At 42.7% G+C, this 18538-nt stretch overlaps 1 protein-coding gene across 5 annotated transcripts in view; it reads left to right on the top strand.

The window, feature by feature from the left end:
* LOC115109547 (inositol 1,4,5-trisphosphate receptor type 2-like) overlaps nt 1-18538 on the top strand; it is a 173567-nt gene that overhangs the window by 100779 nt on the left and 54250 nt on the right. For all 5 annotated transcript variants that reach the window (XM_029634547.2, XM_029634546.2, XM_029634548.2 and 2 more), the window contains exons 38-46: nt 2165-2261; nt 3167-3354; nt 3666-3858; nt 5947-6209; nt 7561-7761; nt 14930-15040; nt 15396-15491; nt 16382-16501; nt 18235-18360. In XM_029634547.2, the coding sequence (XP_029490407.2) occupies nt 2165-2261; nt 3167-3354; nt 3666-3858; nt 5947-6209; nt 7561-7761; nt 14930-15040; nt 15396-15491; nt 16382-16501; nt 18235-18360 (1395 nt within the window). The remainder of the gene's footprint in view (nt 1-2164; nt 2262-3166; nt 3355-3665; nt 3859-5946; nt 6210-7560; nt 7762-14929; nt 15041-15395; nt 15492-16381; nt 16502-18234; nt 18361-18538) is intronic.

Below are 18538 nucleotides of genomic sequence, written 5' to 3'. Positions count from 1 at the left end.
AAGAGACCGACATCTCCTTTTTTAGAAGGGGAATCGATCAATAAAAAATAAACTCATTGCTGTTGAGTTACTGTAAAGGATAGCTTGGAGTATATATGCCTGATTAAGTGGGAATGAGCCGAGTTGGCTCACTGAATCATCACCTGCAGTCCATGAAGTGTGTGTGAGCCTGTGTGTGTGTGTGTGTGTGTGTGTGTGTGTGTGTGTGTGTGTGTGAGCCTGTGTGTGTGTGTGTGTGTGTGTGTGTGTGTGCATGCCTGCACTAGTGCACAAGCCTGTGTGTGTGAGGGCTCAGCTCTTCGCCAGACGGTGCAGGCAGACTGCTGTCTCTGCTGACTGCAGATGAGTTAGTGTTTACTGAGACGGGGAACATCAGCTGCACGTGCTCCCTCTCCACCAGAATGCGGCTCCTTTTCTCTCCGTGCCTCTCCTCAGTGTACTTATTTAAAGGGCTTCAGCTCAAATTTGATTTGGAACTCCTCCAGTGGATCCTTTTGTGTGTTTGGTGTGCACTATGTCTGTTTTCCCATCTGTGATATCACATGCAAGAAAGGATCTGTCATTTGTCATGACGCGGCTCTCTGTGGTGGTTGCCATGTGTCCGTTCATCGCTCGCTCGCTCCCTACATCAATCCCTCTCTCCATTAATGCCTTATTTGCTGTGCTCTTACACAATACATATTGGTGGTAAGAAAAGGGAGCCTCTGGAGCTTACAAGTTTTCTACCTGCAGGACTGGTTTATACCTCAGTCACACACATGCCGTATTGCGCAATAAGAGAGAGAGGGGGTGGTTATATCAGTGGCTCTCTCTAGGGAGGGCGAAGGTCGCTAGTGTTTGCCTTCCCTTGCCATTTCCAAGCCAGCAACCACTAGGCATTATGTAACACATTCTCCCACAGGAAACACAGGATCAGTAGCTAGTATACCGTATTCAGCTCTGCTCCAGTTTCCTTCTTCCCCCTCTTCCTCTCTGTCGGCCTTTCTCTCTCGGTCTCTGTCTCTCGTGTCGGTCGGTCGGTCTCTCTCGGTCGGTCTCTTTCTCTCTTGATCGGGTCTGTCTCTTTCTCTCGTCGGTCTCTCTCTTTCTCTCGGTCGGTCTCTCGGTCGGTCTCTCTTGGTCGGTCGGTCTCTCTCGCTCGGTCGGTCTCGCTCGGTCGGCCTCTCTCGCTCGGTCGGTCTCTCTGTCTCTCTTTCTCTCTCTCTTTTCTCTCGGTCGGTCTCTCTTTCTCTCGGTCGGTCTCTTTTCTCTCGGTCGGTCTCTTTCTCTCGGTCGGTCTCTCTCGCTCGGTCGGTCTCGCTCGGTCGGCCTCTCTCGCTCGGTCTCTTTCTCTCGGTCGGTCTCTTTCTCTCGGTCGGTCTCTTTTTCTCGGTCGGTCTCTCTCGGTCAGTCTCTCTCGCTGACTGTCGGTCTCTCTCGCTGTCTCTTGGTCGGTGTCTCGGTCAGTCGGTCTCTCTCTGTCTCTTGCTCTCTCGGTCTCTGTGGAAGGAGTCGCTTCTTCTCAAAATGTAACTTTGACAATTCCATCAATTCATGTTGCTAATGTAACGATCTCCCTCGTGACGTTGTCTTTATTATATGACCCCATCAACTGAGTATTGGCACCATATAGCCACAGTGTACTGGATATGTGTTGGATGTACCACAGAGTTGTGTAACGTGAAAAGGCCAACTACAGGTGACATCTCATCTCACCGGATGTAAAAGCCATAGAAATAGAATTACGAGAATGGCCAAGGCCCCTCGGACCACGACAATTGGACTGTACCCTCATGGACACAGTTAATATGGTCTATATGGTATTATAATTCTATATCTTTTGCAAAAGTTTCAATTAATAAAACTGATAAGACTGAATATGTATGACTGTGTCCCGGAGTTCCTTATGGGCCCTGGTAAACCGGTGTCATTTTGAGATGCAACCTTTGTCGTGATTGAAACAGAATGCATGGAAAATGTGTTTTTCTTCTGGGTCTCAGAGTGTTGATGGGAAGCATAAACAATGTTACCTGAGTGAACCCCGCCGTTTGGGGAATTTTGTTTTTCTCTGTTACACACAGATAGTGCGAGAGAAAGTGTGTGTGTGTGTGTTTCTGTCTGGCGTACAACAGACACGTTCAGAGTCGGGTCTGGATTTAATCTTTTCATTTCTCTCCTCCCGTAGGGAAACGTGTTAAGGAAGATTCTCCTCACTCGCTACTTTGGAAATCAAAGGCTTCACTCCAAATCAGAGTTTGGGAGCGGGAACAGCTCAGCTGGAGGTACTGAACATAACCCCGAAAACCTCAAAGGGATACTTCGGGATTTTGGCAATGAAGCCCTTTTATATACTACCCCATAGTATGATGAACTTGTGGATACCATTTTTATGTCTCTGTGTGCAGTTTGAAGGAAGTTGCTAACTAGAGCTTGCACAATTGCTAACTAATGTTAGCACAATGACTGGTAATCTATGGGTATCTGTTAGCAGGCTAGTTATTTGCTAACAGTAGTTAGCATTGGCTCAAGAAACTACCTCTAACGTCCTTATTAGATAAAGGGCATCATTGCCAAAATCCCGAAGTATCCCTTTAACAATATTCCCTGTTACTCAGAGGGAGCGAGTAGATAACATGATGTATTGGCTAAAACCACTGTTATTTATTCTTGATAGTTATAAGAGGATATAAGACATACACATACAAACCCTTGGTTCCAAATCAGACCTGCTCATCCAATGTTCATCCAATGTCTGCCATGCTTCTGGATGATGATGTCGCTGCTCTCGCTCCAGTGTGCGTTAAGTGCTAGTATGTAGACGTTATCGGCTCTGTAAGCACATGGCAGCGACCACCAAACGGCAAATGTGATCGATTACGTTGAAAAAAATGGCTGTCCATATTGGAAGCAGTCTCCAGTCTTTTTACACCTCAGTGTTGAGACTGCCTGGTGTCGGGGGTTGGCACTTTTGCTACTATTCCATTGGTCTATTAAGCCAGACAAGCTCAATCGACTTGACTTTACTCAATGTTTTTTGCAGTATCATGTACACATTTTAAATTGGCATTTAAGAAAAAGACTAATAAAGAACAATAAAATAACAAATAGTATTTGAACAAAGGTCTGTTCCAAATCATGTCCTGCCATTTTCCCCAATCCAATCAGTCTAATATCTGTCCGTTTGCAGGTGGCTCTTTGGTGCAGGACTCTGACAAGTTGAGCAGCAGCATGGTAGATATCCAGTGTCTGCTAGACAGTGAGGGAGCCTCAGAGTTGGTCATAGACCTTATCGTCAGCACCAAGAACGACCGCATGTTCGAGGAGAGCATCCTGCTAGGCAACGCCCTGCTCCAGGGGGGAAACACTCAGATACAGGTGGGTGGGGAGTAGGTGGGCTCACACAGATACGCAGTTGCCCGCACGCATGTATGCGCAGATACAGAGAAACAAAATCTATGGGTTAAAAAAACATTAGTTGACATGGGCTAGTTGATCTGAACATTTCTGCTCTCTAAGGTATGCAAGGACTGACATGACAAGAAGAAAACTGATGATGCACTACCTCATTTCTGAAATTGCACTTTGTGCATTCTATTAGTACAACTTTCAAGAGTAAGTTGAAAGCCCCACGGTTTGGGAACCACTGCTCTATCTGATGGGTCGATTACACTTCTCCCCCATTTCAGAACTCGTTCTACCACCAGCTGCACAAGCAGAAGAAGTCGGAGCACTTCTTCAAGGTGTTCTACGACCGCATGCGTCTGGCCCAGCAGGAGATCCGGGCCACTGTGTCCGTCAACATGTTCGAGGTCGGCACCTGCAGGAAGAGAGACGAGGACGTCGACGTCAGTCACAGTGGCATCCGTCTCAGGAAAACACGTATGTTTTTTTTTTTTGTCTCAACAGAAATAGAATGACTAGAACTGACATTCTCTTTCAAGTCGTTGTTACATGATGGGTGGGAGGGCGGCCATATTGAATGTCCCCATGAGTGTAATTTCAAATTGCTCTGTTCCGACCTAGTGTTGCACGGCATACCAACACATCTACACTTTTTGATACTAGAACACAAAAAATGGTATGGTAGTTGAATTTGTTACTTTCTGTACTTCTGTCAAATGTGTTAGGTCTTAAAGAGACATCGCGCACTTATTTAAAAGAAGAGATTGCTTCTTCTATGCACATATTTTTGACCGCTACAATAAAATTAAATCTGCCAAAACCAGCTAAATAACTTGTATTGTGAATAGGCCTGGGCTGGGCTACATCTTGATTTACCCAGATTATCAATAGAGATTTACCATTCAAATAAATTAGCGTTATGTATTTTGGTAAAAAACAAAGTCAAATTGATTATATAGTTGATTCATTAATGTATATGTGGCTGTCTCTGAAAAATGTAATGATATTGATCTCAAAAGATTGTCTGGATCAAACACCATTCAGAGTTGGCTAATACGACTTTATTTTTTTGTTTTGGTATCATTTTTGAATCGAGTATCGTGATGGCATCTAGTATTGTGATACTAAACCTGGTGTCTATATCGAATTAAAAACTTCTGCTATTGTGACAACACTCTGGCCATACAAGTTGATTCCAATGGTGGTCCTCTCCTCCATACCACATACTTGGTTCCATCAAGCACCTGTACGTATGTCTATGTCCTGATATATACCTCAGTGGCTCGAATGTTTTGTCTGTATCTGCTGTTGTTATTTTTCCCCACTTGGGGTCAGTAACATTTGTTAGATTCCAATACCTATTCTCTATTACCTGTTCTCCATTTAGTTCCTCAACTGCAGTCTTTCCCCTCCTTACTGGCCTTCCCCGTGTTTCATGGGAGAACAAGTCCAGACATGTTGTCTGTGAAGCAGCAGATATTGTAAAATGTCCACTGTCCAGTGCTCCACAGACTGAAGGATCAGAGAGGTGTGGAAGGTTGAGAGTGAATTAAATAGCAAGGGACCAGGGAGGAGTGTGGGAGAATGAGTGGTGGAGAGGGAGCTAAGTTTCAAAGCTGCTGAGTCATATGGTAATGCCCTGAACATGACCCTAGAAGTCTCCATGAAGATGATGGGGCTTAGGCCACTGAGATCCGAAAAGGACTCTCAATGCACACATACAGGTAATAGGCCTTGAGTGTAAATTTGAGTCGTATGTAATATTATTTAATACTGTAATATACAGTAAGTAATACTATGTAGTATTGTTCTTCAAAGGTTTACAACTCCAGCCATACCTACATAGTAATAGTAAGGGACTCATAAGGTCAAAAGTCGCCTCCATTTCTCTCTTTGCTGACATTATCAGACTCCGTGCTCAGTTGATCCTTTTGGCAGGGTCATTAACCCATTTAATCAGCAGTGTGACTTACAGTAAATGTAATATGTGTGATCTCCCCTGTAGTATCACTGACCCAGTAGTTTGGAGTGATTGTGTATCTGTTGTTCCTGTTTCGCCCCCATGCCTGTGGTCACAAGTCAGGGGCCATGTGAGAGGTCACATCACTAGTATATCAAAGGGCCATTCTACCCAGATTTGTTGTTTTGACCAGAAAACCCAACTACACAGTTAACCCGTTGTCAGAGGGGTCACGGTAATTTCAGAATAATTACAAAAAAGGGTTTGTTTCATGATAATATTTCATATGAGTTTGACTGAGAGGGAAGCATTGAAAAACACTCATGACGTTCGATTGGCTCACAGTGAACTCCAGGGTTGGGGTCAATTTCATTTCAATATAGCCATATCAGGTCAGGAAGTGTATTGCAATTTAAGTGATGACATAATCAAAAAAGTTATGCAACATTTTCAAATCATGAATTTGAATTCCACTGCAAAATTGTCTGACTTGAAAGGAAATCAACCTTTAGCCCTGGTCAGCAGAAATCCTCAACATTTCTGGAAAACCTGTGAATGTTTCCAGAATTTTGCAACCCTTCAGTGACCCACCCCGTCTCCTCTAGCAAAAGACTCTTCCCTGCACATGATAGACAACATGCGTGGCCAGTTGAACGAGGCGTCCTCGGCCACCTCCAAGGCCTTTGTCTCCTTCCGGAAGGAGCGGGACACGGACCTGGAGGTCCTGGAGGGCCAGGCCGGTGAGGGGCCCGGGGGAGGGGCCGAGGAGAGGGAGGAGGAGACCCAGATGAGCCGGGCCATCACCATCATGAAGCCTATCCTGCGCTACCTGCAGCTGCTCTGTGAGAACCACAACAGGGACCTGCAGGTATTGAATTGAATAAACCTTATTGAGGATTTGGCACCAGCATAGGCACTGTATGGAGAGATCATAGTTCCTCTGACCACAAGCTGAATTTACTGGTGTTTACCATGTTCACCTGATGAGGGAATCATAAATGAATAATCTCAACAGGGATTAGCAGTTAGGCCCACTGCATTTGAGGAAACAGATTAGATTCTGAGCTGAGCATTATCATTTTTTTTCTCATCTCCATGATGAGTCAGAATCTCCACAGAGATCTAACAGCAGCCTATCATAGCACCACCTCAATTTAGGAATCCAGCGTTTATGTAACCATCTGGGTTTTGTATCCGGTGTAACAGGGTATTATTGTCAATATACACTGAGTATACAAAACATTTGGAACACCTGCTCTTGCCATGACATAGACTGACCAGGTGAATCCAGGTGAAAGCAATGATCCCTTATTGATGTCACTTGTTTAATCCATTTTAATCAGTGTAGATGAGGAGACGGGTTATTAAAGAAGGATTGTTAAGCCTTGTGACAATTGAGACATGGTTTGTGTATGTGTGCTATTTAGAGGGTGAATGTGCAAGACCAAAGATGTATGTGCCTTTGAACAGGGTATGGTAGTAGGTGCCAGGAACACTGGTTTGAGTGTGTCAAGAACTGCAACGCTGCTGGGTTTTTCCACACTCAACAGTTTCCCGTGTGCATCAAGAATGATCATTTACATTTACATTTAAGTCATTTAGCAGACGCTCTTATCCAGAGCGACTTACAAATTGGTGCTTTCACCTTATGACATCCAGTGGAACAGCCACTTTACAATAGTGCATCTAAGTCTTTTAAGGGGGGGGGGTGAGAAGGATTACTTTATCCTATCCTAGGTATTCCTTAAAGTGGTGGGGTTTCAGGTGTCTCCGGAAGGTGGTGATTGACTCCGCTGTCCTGGCGTCGTGAGGGAGTTTGTTCCACCATTGGGGGGCCAGAGCAGCGAACAGTTTTGACTGGGCTGAGCGGGAACTGTACTTCCTCAGTGGTAGGGTCCATCACCCAGACATCCAGGCATCTTGACAACAGCGGGAAGCATTGGAGTCAACATGGGCCAGCATCCCTGTAGAACGCTTTCCACACCATGTAGAGTCCATGCCCCAATGAATTGAGGCTTTTCTGAGGGCAACTCAATATTAGGAAGGTGTTCTTAATGTTTTGTACACTCAGTATTTGTCTCAAGCTTTTATTCTGAAATGTTGACACACCCTGCTTTAAGCACAGATCAGATGTGCTCACACTCCGATAGGATGTCATGCAAGTATCCTATTAATATGAACCACCTTTTTCCCCCCTCCTGGTTCGTCCCTGAATCCAGAACTTCCTGCGGAACCAGCACAACAAGACCAACTACAACCTGGTGTGTGAGACGCTGCAGTTCCTGGACATCATGTGTGGCAGCACCACTGGAGGCCTGGGTCTGCTGGGCCTCTACATCAACGAGGGCAACGTGGACTTGGTCCGGCAGACCCTGGAGACCATCACAGAGTACTGCCAAGGACCCTGCCACGAGAACCAGGTAGGGGACCAAAAACTGTGCCAGTGTAGAGGTTATAAATCACACACTTGTGATGTGGTGTGCCTGCCTGAAACTTGTAAACCTAAATTATATAATGTACCACAAGGATTTCCTCTTTGTGTAATGGTTAAGACATTGAACAGTAGTCCTGGGCCCACAAAATATGCATGTGCAAGTTTTCATGCAACAATTTGCATTTCTAAAAACTGACCTTGACTTGGGAATGTGCTCATCGTCCCGCAAACTTTAGACCATGCATACGCACAGTTTCTCGTGGTTGAATTATTGCATTGCATGAAGACAAATGTAGCCTTGTGCATTCGGAAAGTATTCAGACCCCTTCCCTTTTTCCACATTTGTTATGTTATAGCCCTATTCTAAAATGTATTAAACCAACCTACACACAATCACCATAATGACAAAACCAAAACATGTTTTTAGATTTTTTTTTGCATTTTTTCCCTTAAGTATTCAGACACTTTGCTATGACACACGAAATTGAGCTCAGGTGCATCCTGTTTCCATTGGTCATCCTTGTGATGTTTCTCCAACTTGATTGGAGTCCACCTGTCGTAAATTCAATTGATTGGACCAGATTTGGAAAGGCACATATAAACTCAGCAATAAAAGAAACGTCCTGTCACTGCCAACTGTGTTTATTTTCAGCAAACTTAACGTGTAACTATTTGTATGAACATAAAAAGATTCAACAACTGAGACATAAACTGAACAAGTTCCACAGACATGTGACTAACAGAAAATTAATAATGTGTCCCTGAACAAATGGGGGAGGGGGACAAAATCAAAAGTAAGTCCGTATCTGGTGTGGCAACCAACTGCATTAAGTACTGCAGTACATATTCTCATGGACTGCACCAGATTTGCCAGTTCTTGCTGTGAGATGTTTACCCCACTCTTCCACCAACGCACCTGCAAGTTCCCTGACATTTCTGGCGGGAATGGCCCTAGCCCTCACCCTCCGATCCAACAGGTCCCAGACGTGCTCAATGGGATTGAGATCCGGGCTCTTCGCTGGCCATGGCAGAACACTGACATTCCTGTCTTGCAGGAAATCACGCACAGAACGAGCAGTATGGCTGGTGGCATTGTCAGGATGAGCCTGCAAGAAGGGTACCACATGAGGTAGGAGAATTTCTTCCCTGTAACGCACAGCGTTGAGATTGCCTGCAATGACAACAAGATCAGTCCGATGATGCTGTGACACAGCCCCAGACCATGACGGACCCTCCACCTCCAAATCGATCCCGCTCCTGAGTACAGGCCTTGGTGTACCGCTCATTCATTCAACGATAAACGCAAATCCAACCATCACCGCTGGTGAGACAAAACCGTGACACATCAGTGAAGAGCACTTTTTGCCAGTCCTGTCTGGTCCAGCGATGGTGGGTTTGTGCCCATGGGCGACGTTGTTGCCGGTGATGTCTGGTGAGGACCTGCCTTACAACAGGCCTACAAGCCCTCAGTCCAGCCTCTCGTGGACAGTCTGAGCACTGATGGAGGGATTGGGCGTTCCTGGTGTAACTCGGGCAGATGTTGCCATCCTGTACCTATCCCGCAGGTGTACTGTTCAGATGTACCGATCCTGTGCAGGTGTTGTTACACGTGGTCTGCCACTGTGAGGATGATCAGCTGATCATCCTCGTCTCCCTGTAGCGTTGTCTTAGGCGTCTCACAGTACGGACATTGCAAGTTATTGCCCTGGCCACATCTGCAGTCCTCATGCCTCCTTGCAGCATGCCTAAGGCACGTTCACACAGATGAGCAGGGACCATGGGCATCTTTCTTTTGGTATTTTTCAGATTCCGTAGAAAGGCCTCTTTAGTGTCCTAAGTTTTCATAACTGTGACCTTAATTGCCTACCGTCTGTAAGCTGTTAGTGTCTTAACGACCGTTCCACAAGTGCATGTTCATTAATTGTTTATTGAACAAGCATGGGAAACGGTGTTTAAACCCTTTTACAATGAAGATCTGTGACGTTATTTGGATTTTTACAAATTATCTTTGAAAGACAGGGTTCTGAAAAAGGGACATTTCTCTTTATGCTGAGTTTATAAGGTCCTACAGTTGAAAGTGCATGTCAGAGCAAAAACCTAGCCATGAGGTCGAAGGAATTGTCCGTAGAGCTTCGAGACATGATTGTGTCGGCACAGATCTGGGGAAGGGTACCAAAATATTTCTGCAGCATTGAAGGTCCCCAAGAACACAGTGGCCTCTATCATTCTTAAATTTAAGAAGTTTGGAACCACCAAGACTCTTCCTAGAGCTGGCTACCCAGCCAAACTGAGCAATCGGGGGAGAAAGGCCTTTTTCAGGGAGGTGACCAAGAACGCAATGGTCACTTTGACCGAGCTCCAGAGTTCCTCTGTGGAAATGGCTGTCCTTCTGGAAAGTTCTCCCATCTCTGCAGCACTCTACCAATCAGGCCTTTATGGTAGAGTGGCCAGATGGAAGCCACTCTTCAGTAAAAGGCACATGACAGGAGTTTGCCAAAAGGCAACTAAAGAACTCTCAGACCATGAAAAACAATATTATCTGGTCTGATGAAACTAAGATTAAACTCTTTGGCCTAAATGCAAAGCGTCACGTCTGTTTTTCAGTGGCAGGGACTAGGAGACTAGTCGGGATCAAGGGAAAGCTAAACGGAGCAAAGTACAGAGAGATACTTGATGAAAACCTGCTCCAGAGCGCTCAGGACCTCAGACTGGGGAGAAGGTTCACCTTCCAACAGGACAAATAACCTAAAAACACAGCCAAGACAATGCAAGAGTGGCTTCAGGACAAGTCTTTGAATGTCCTTGAGTGGTCAGCCAGAGCCCGTACTTGAACCTGGTCGAACATCTCTGGATCAACCTGAAATAGCTGTGCAACAATACTCCACCTCCAACCTTACAGAGCTTGAGATGATCTGCAGAGAAGAATGGGAGAAACTCCCCAAATACAGGTGTGCCAAGCTTGAAGTGTCATACTCTAGACTCAAGGCTGTAATCGCTGCCAACGATGATTTAACAAAGTACTGAGTAAATGTCCAAAATACCTATGTACATTTTTTTTTTTTTTTTTTTTTTTGACCTTTTATTTAACTAGGCAAGTCAGTTAAGAACAAATTCTTATTTTCAATGACGGCCTAGGAACAGTGGGTTCTGCCCCTGAACAGGCAGTTAACGACAGATCTGTACCTTGTCAGATCGGGGGTTTGAACTTGCAACCTTCCAGTTACTAGTTCAATGCTCTAACCACTAGGCTACCCTGCCGCCCTAAATGTGATATTTCAGTTTTTTTTTTTAATGTATTTTGCAAAAACTTCCAAAACCTATTTTTTTGCTTCGTCATTATGGAGTATTGAGTTTATTTTATCTATTCGTTCCATATCTCATTTAATTGGAGCCACTTCACAGTATTAAATAGATAAGCCATTTCAAGTCATTTGCTGTTTTCGATCTAAAGCGCAGATTAATGGGTGAACAGGTGGTTCACCTTTTCCATTGATGTTTGTAGGCTAATACATTTGAATAGTGTTATTTAAAATTTCTCCAGTAAACATTATTTAATTTAAAAAAATTATACTACATCATTACAGAATAACCTTTTCTGGCCATGAGTTCACATTCTCGAGGTAGCCATGCAACAAATAACCATGTGCGTCTCATCTAATTGGGTCTATTAGATAGGCTAAATTCAGTTTCATGCACCTGACAGGGATCGCGGTTCATAACATACAGTATAATTTAACAGATGAGTAGAGAATTTATATTTAGCATCGAAGTGTGTAGGCCAGGGTTTCCCAAACTTGGTCCTGCTCCCCCCCCATCCCGCCTGGGTGCAGATTGTTGGTTTTGCCCTAGCACTACACAGCTGATTCAAATAACCAACTCATCAAACGTTTGATTATTTGAATCAGCTCTGTAGTGGTTGGGCAGAAACCAAAATGTGTACCCAGGGAGGTCCCATGGCTTGGGTTTGGGATGCTACCACTGTAAATAGGCTTACTGTAGATTTCAATTTTTTCAGAGTAGACAGCGTTTCAGAATTAGCAGGCAGTGCAGCATATTTAGGTAATGGAAAAAGTGAATTCAAAACATTATTACATTTAAACAATCTGTTTACAGGTCCACAACAATTTGCATTTGTTTTTGTTTTTCAGAAACAGTCAGATACAGCAAATGTCACTGCAAAAGATATCATTCTGCCAACATTTTATCAAGTGTGCCATGTATTGCGAATTCCTTTAGATACTGTCTTGGCCTAATTCCAACACTTCCAAAGTAAGGGCTTTATTGTCACCATAAAAGGTGAATGATGGGAGTTTTTCTGGCGGAGTTAGTTTTATGACAGGTCTGATTTATGCGTATGGGATGCGCCAAGTTTATAAATCTGAAAGGCACACGCAGATATTTAGTGTTAAATTTACACAACGGTTGTAAATGAGTCCCCTGGGGTCACCAACCGGTTACATCAGATGACTAATGTTGCTGTGCTCACTTTACCATGGAAGATGATGAATAGTGTTGTTATCTTGGAGTTGGATTACTACCATGCAAGATCATAACTGTATGCTACATCAGTGTTTCCTAAATGTTTTGGTCAGGAGGCCTGTCCAACACGTGAGCATGACATCGATGTGACAACCATGTACAGTAACAGCCATGTGATATCCATGTTTGAATCACATGCAGCTCCCACTCACATTAATCATACATCAGCACTTTCACAGTTGGGAACAGCACAGGAAAAAACCCTGATGTATGTCACATTGATGGTAGTGCATTGATTGTTTGGTTCAAGCGTAGCCATGAAGACCATTTTAAATGAATGTACAGTAAATGTGAGGGTGTTCAGTAACATGTCAATTTATGAAGTGGTTGGAAGTTACACGTGTAGCCTACAGTCCTGCCAAACAGACAACCGTATTGTCTAAAACATCTTAAAGGGATAGTTCCTGCCAAACAGACAACATTATTGTCTAATTGAGTCTAAAACATCTTAAAGGGATAGTTCACTTTTTGGAGGTTGTAGCTCAGGGATTCTTGAAAGATGGGACAATCAACTTTTTTCCCACAAACAGATTTCTTAATATGAACAATATTTTAAATGTAATTTTGAGAGACCAAAGTATCAGCTATCACCATGTCAAAAGGAACAAGCTACTAATAAATAAATAAATCATAAAATGCAACTAACTGGATTTATGATAACTCTGTCAGGCACCATAAGTGTTTAAAGGCCTTGATTGTTTAATTCTAACATTAGATAATTAAAATATACTGAACGAAGATAGAAACATATGTAAAATGTTGGCCCCATGTTTCATGAGCTGGAAAAAAAAATCCATATGCAAAAAAAAGCTTATTTCTCACAAATGTTGTGCACCAAGTTGTTTACATCCCTGTTAGTGAGCATTTCTCCTTTGCCAAGATAATCCATCCACCTGACAGGTGTGGCATATCAAGAAGCTGATTAAACAGTATGGTCATTACACAGGTGCACCTTGTGCTGGGGACAATAAAAGCCCACTCTAAAATGTGCTGTTGTCACCCAACACAATACCACAGATGTCTCAAGTTTTGAGGGAGCGTGCAATTAGCATGTTGACTGCAGCAATGTCCAGAGCTGTTGCCAGATGATAATTTTACTTTTATTTCTTTACCATAAGCCGCCTCCAACGTCGTTTTAGGTCATTTGGCAGTACATCCAACCGCAGAACATGTGTAACCACGCCAGCCCAGGACCTCCACGTCCGGGTTCACCTGGGGATCATGTTAGGAGGGAGGGGGGTGCTGCTGAGGAGTATTTATGTCTGTAATAAAGCCCTTTTTTGGGGGAATAACACATTCTGATTGGGGTGCCAGGGCCAACCAATCATGTGAAATCAATAGATTATAGGGCCTAATGAATTAATTTTACTTCAATTAACTGTAACTCAGTAAAATCTTAAATTGTTGCATGTGGTGTTTATATATTTGTTCATTAGATGTAATACAAATCCCCAAACTTCTTTCTGTGTTATGGCGCTATATAACGCTCCAGAGCTAATTTTGTTAGCATTTTTCCATGTTTTTATAGATTTCAGAAGTTAAAACTAAATTTCTAAAGCAAACATTATCCCTTAGATAATCTTAAGGGTTAGCAATCAGCCATCCGTGACGGAGTTGAGAAGCCACTCACAGAGTTGACAACAAATAATCAAAACAGACATATTTTTGCCTCTAAAAATAAAAGTTCAAAACAAACATTTGTAAAATAGAGAAAAGTATTTATTTTAAAATCTCCAGACAAAATCTGACGTTGATGTTTAACGGAGTTGACAAAGGTAGAATTTTTCTTCATTCAAGTGGTATACAAAGTAGCAATTTTGTTTTTTCTCAGTTGCTTTATGACTGTAAAACCTAATTTAAAGATAAAAACATTTGACCCAAAATTCACATCCTGTCTTAATCTACCCGGGTGATGGAGTTGACCGTTTATGGTTGTGACATGGTGATTTTAATATTGTTTGTTTAAATCTATCAAAAGAAGATAACTTTATAGACCATGTGTGGTCTTGTTGCACTACATGTTAGGAGGACATGAATAAGGGGTCCCTATGGTATATAGCTGACCCTGTTCATTCCTGATTTAATTTAGGATTTTAGACAAATCTGACACTTAAAAAAAAAAAAAAATTGTAATTTTTTTTTTTTCGGAATCACAGTTTTGAGAAATATTCTTTAAAGTCAGAGAGGACTATTGCAATAAACTACATAAGATATTTTTTCAGTTAATATTCAATATTGCCAGTTTTTAGAATTTTAAACAGTTATTTGGAGAGTTTTAAATTGGGAACCTTGCTTCGTTCAAGTCCATTTCCGGTCAAAGAGCTGACATGGAAATGTATTAAATGTAAAATATTTGGAACATTCTAAAAACAACTCTTTCCCCTTTATAAAATTGCCCTAAATCTAGCTGTTTAGCTCAAATAATGCCACCAAATACAAAATGTCCCCTGCCGTACAAGGATTTTCCCGACTTTCAAGAATCCCTAAGGTTATTGTCGACTTATTGTACATGGGGTTTTGTCATTGAAACAATCTCTTTAAATCAATGGTGGTTGTTCTCATTTAAAGTGAACTTTTCACTCACTCACTCACTAACTAACCTATTGCTGTCCCAGTCCTGTATAGCCAAGCACGAGTCCAACGGAATCGACATCATCATAGCTCTAATAGTCAACCCCGTCAACCCTTTAGGGAAGCATCGACTGGACCTGGTGCTGGAACTCAAGGTTAGCATGCCTCTATACGAGACCCCTTCTCGTGTTCAGTGGAAGTCGATGGCTAGATAAGCTGCAGAGAAATAGCCCATTTATACCTACATGAATATTGTATAGGTATACCATCCAGCCCTATATACACAATCATACTTCACACAAATAGTTATCACTATCAATGACAATCATTTGAGAGTACATTTGTTGTTAAAAGTCTTTCAGAAATGTCTTTCCTCAGTGTAATCTCAGCTATTCATCAATTCATTCATTACTTTAGAACTGATTTGAAGTCTGTTTCCTCCCGGTAACATAGATTATTGTGTAGTGAGTTAGGATGTGATCGTATTGTGACATGCTCTCTGTGTGCTAGAACAATGCCTCCAAGCTGCTGCTGGCAATCATGGAGAGTCGCCATGACAGCGAGAATGCCGAGAAGATCCTTTACAAGATGAGGCCAATGGAGCTGGTGAGTGGCTCTCTCTCTCTCTCTCTCTCTATATATATATATATATATATATATATACATATACACACACACACACACACGCATATATATATTGAAGCTGAAAATGGGGTTTTATTTTAGGAATAAGGCCTCTTTTTCTTTTGAAGCCAGAAGGAGGCTAGTATCAGCTACATTTATGCCTTTACTAGACTATGGGGATATTTTATATATGAATGCCTCCGCTCAGTGTTTGAGATCAATTGACACTCTTTACCATGGCACTTTGAGATTTATTTTAAACTGCAAAACCCTTACGCACCACTGCACTTTGTATACCAGGATTAGCTGGCCTTCTCTAGTCACTCGTAGGCTCAGTCACTGGTATACTTTTATTTACAAAGCCATTTTGGGTTTACTACCTTTTTTATTTGTGCATTTTTATTGTTCAGAAATGTGGTGGGTACTCTCTTCGTTCGCTGGACTTTATCCTGCTAACTGTTCCAAATGTCCGAACTAAATTTGGTAAAAGGGCTTTTTTGTACTCTGTGCCATCGTCTTGGAACACCTTACAAAATACTTTTAAACTGGAAGTACTTGTCCCGATTGGTGATTTTAAATCACTGATGAAGGATTTTGAGGCTGATTCCCTGACTGTCAATGTTTTTAATTTGCTGTTTTATACTCTAGTGAATTCAATGGTTTTTACTAGATGTAGTTTTTTATGTTGTCTGTCTGTAATTTTTTTGTAATGACTTGGTGCTGCCTATCTTGGTCAGGGCGCTCTTGAAAAAGAGATTTTAATCTCAATGAGCCCTTCCTGGTTAAATAAAGGTTAAATAAATACAATTAAAATAAAAAAATATATATATATATGTCACACACACACACTGTACTGACAATGTGTGTTCCAGGTGGATGTGATGAAGGAGGCATATGCCCAGGGGCTGGAAAGTGAGGCTGAGGAGAACGCTATAGGAGACCAGATCAAACCTAAAGACGTAGGACACAACATCTACATCCTGGCCCACCAGGTAACACCATGATGTGTGTGTGTTTTTTAACATGCATAATTGAGTGTGTGGGTGAGATTTTGTGCACCATGTATATTCGTGCTTTAAAAAGGCCCCAATTAAGTACATCAGTGTCACAGGAAAAAAAAAGGTCATTCACTTATGTGACACACTCTTACTGCCCCGCCAGGTAAGTCTACTTATTCTTGTCTGTAGGTGTGGTTATATAGTCTAGTTTTATGTCATTTCAGTTGGTGATCATGGATGTGACTTTCAATGGAATAGATGGTTCAGTTCCTGTGTTGAGTCATAGTGAAAACCCACACAGAGACATGTCTCTGTAGAAAGGGCAGACAAGGTCAAGCGCGTTTTCACTTCTGTCTTTTACTCACAATCGAGCCGAGTGTCAGACAGACGGTATTTCTGCCCCACCAACTGACTGGTTTCATCATGACCACTGAGGTCTCCTGGGCTGACTGACTGTACTTCTGAAATAACACGTACACACATGAGCGCGTACAGAAGTTCACACACACTCCACCCCATTGTATAACCCCACATATGCAAATGACCATACCATAGATACCACACTCCTGCCTCAAGCATTTCTATATACACACAACCCAAGAATTTCTTTGTTCCTGTTTATCAGTAAAAGCCACCACACTTCTTAACATCAGCTGTGTCTGACATAGTCAGCTGAGTATCACCCGCATTATAGGTGACAACTGTATCATTTGTCTCCCTCACTGATGTCTATATCACCACAGAAGGAGCAATAGACAGGCAGCCTAATCCATCATTGGATAGAGTGGATAAGTAGTACAGTGTCAACAACAGAGACTTGGAATTGAGCAGATTGGGGAATGATGTCTCCGCTTGGTGATTTAATGCAGAATGTCTCACTGAATGGCATCGATCTCTCACTGGTCTGTTTCACTGTAAGGACTGTATCCCTTTACATCTCATGTCTCTCCTTGACAATTAGACCATCTGTGTTACTCTCCCACATTGGCACGCATGGACGTGTGTACACACACACACACACACACACACACACACACACACACACACACACACACACACACAGACATATCCTCTCAATATACACTGAGTATACAAAACATTAAGAACACCTGCTCTTTCCATGACATAGATTGACCAGGTGAAGCTATGATGTCACTTGTTAAATCCACTTCAATCATTGCAGATGAAGGGGGGAGACATGTTAAAGAAGGGTTTTTAAGCCTTGAACAATTGAGTCATGGATTTTGCATGTGTACTATTCAGAGGGTGGATGGGCAAGAAAAGATTTGTGTCTTTGATTGGGTTATGGTAGTAGGTGCCAGGCGCACCTGTTTGTGTCAAGAACTGCAAAGCTGCTGGCTTTTTCACACTCAACAGTTTCTCGTGTGTATCAAGAATGTCCTTTGGGTGGTGGACCATTCAGCCAACTTGACACATCTGTGAGAAGCATTGGAATCATACCTGCTTTCAAGACCTTGAAGAGAGTCCCATGCCCTGATGAATTGAGGCTGTTCTGAGGGGGAAAAGGGAGGGGGGTGGGGGGTATGCAGCTCATTATTAGGAAGGTGTTCCTAATGTTTGGTATACTCTGTGTGTGTTTTACATTGCTAGACATTTGTTACGAAGTTACAAACAAATCAGATGATCAAATGGGTGGGGTAACTCAGAGCTGCAATACATAGTGAAAGTACTGTGTTGACTGAGTGGCTGTACTGTGTGTGTTCCAGCTGGCCAGACACAGTAAGTTCCTGCAGCAGAGCTTGAGGCCGCCAGCGACGGGGCTATTGCTGAGCCATAAAATAGAGGGAGAAGACGCCCTCGGTTACTATGCCAACCACACCGCTCAGATAGAGGTAGGCCTCATCCAGACAGTGTTCATCGAATCCCATTGTCCCAACCCAGCAGGGAATACTGGTTGAAATTACATCATAATGACTGTCTTTCAACCATTATTTGCCCTCTGGAAAGCTACAGGCCTCTTGCCCTTTTTAAAAATATATATTTGTTGGTGCTATAACACATTATTTGATT

This window comes from Oncorhynchus nerka, linkage group LG25 (genome assembly GCF_034236695.1).
Source record: "Oncorhynchus nerka isolate Pitt River linkage group LG25, Oner_Uvic_2.0, whole genome shotgun sequence".
In the NCBI taxonomy this organism is placed as follows: Eukaryota; Metazoa; Chordata; class Actinopteri; order Salmoniformes; family Salmonidae; genus Oncorhynchus; species Oncorhynchus nerka.
This window is presented reverse-complemented; position numbering and strand designations above follow the sequence as displayed.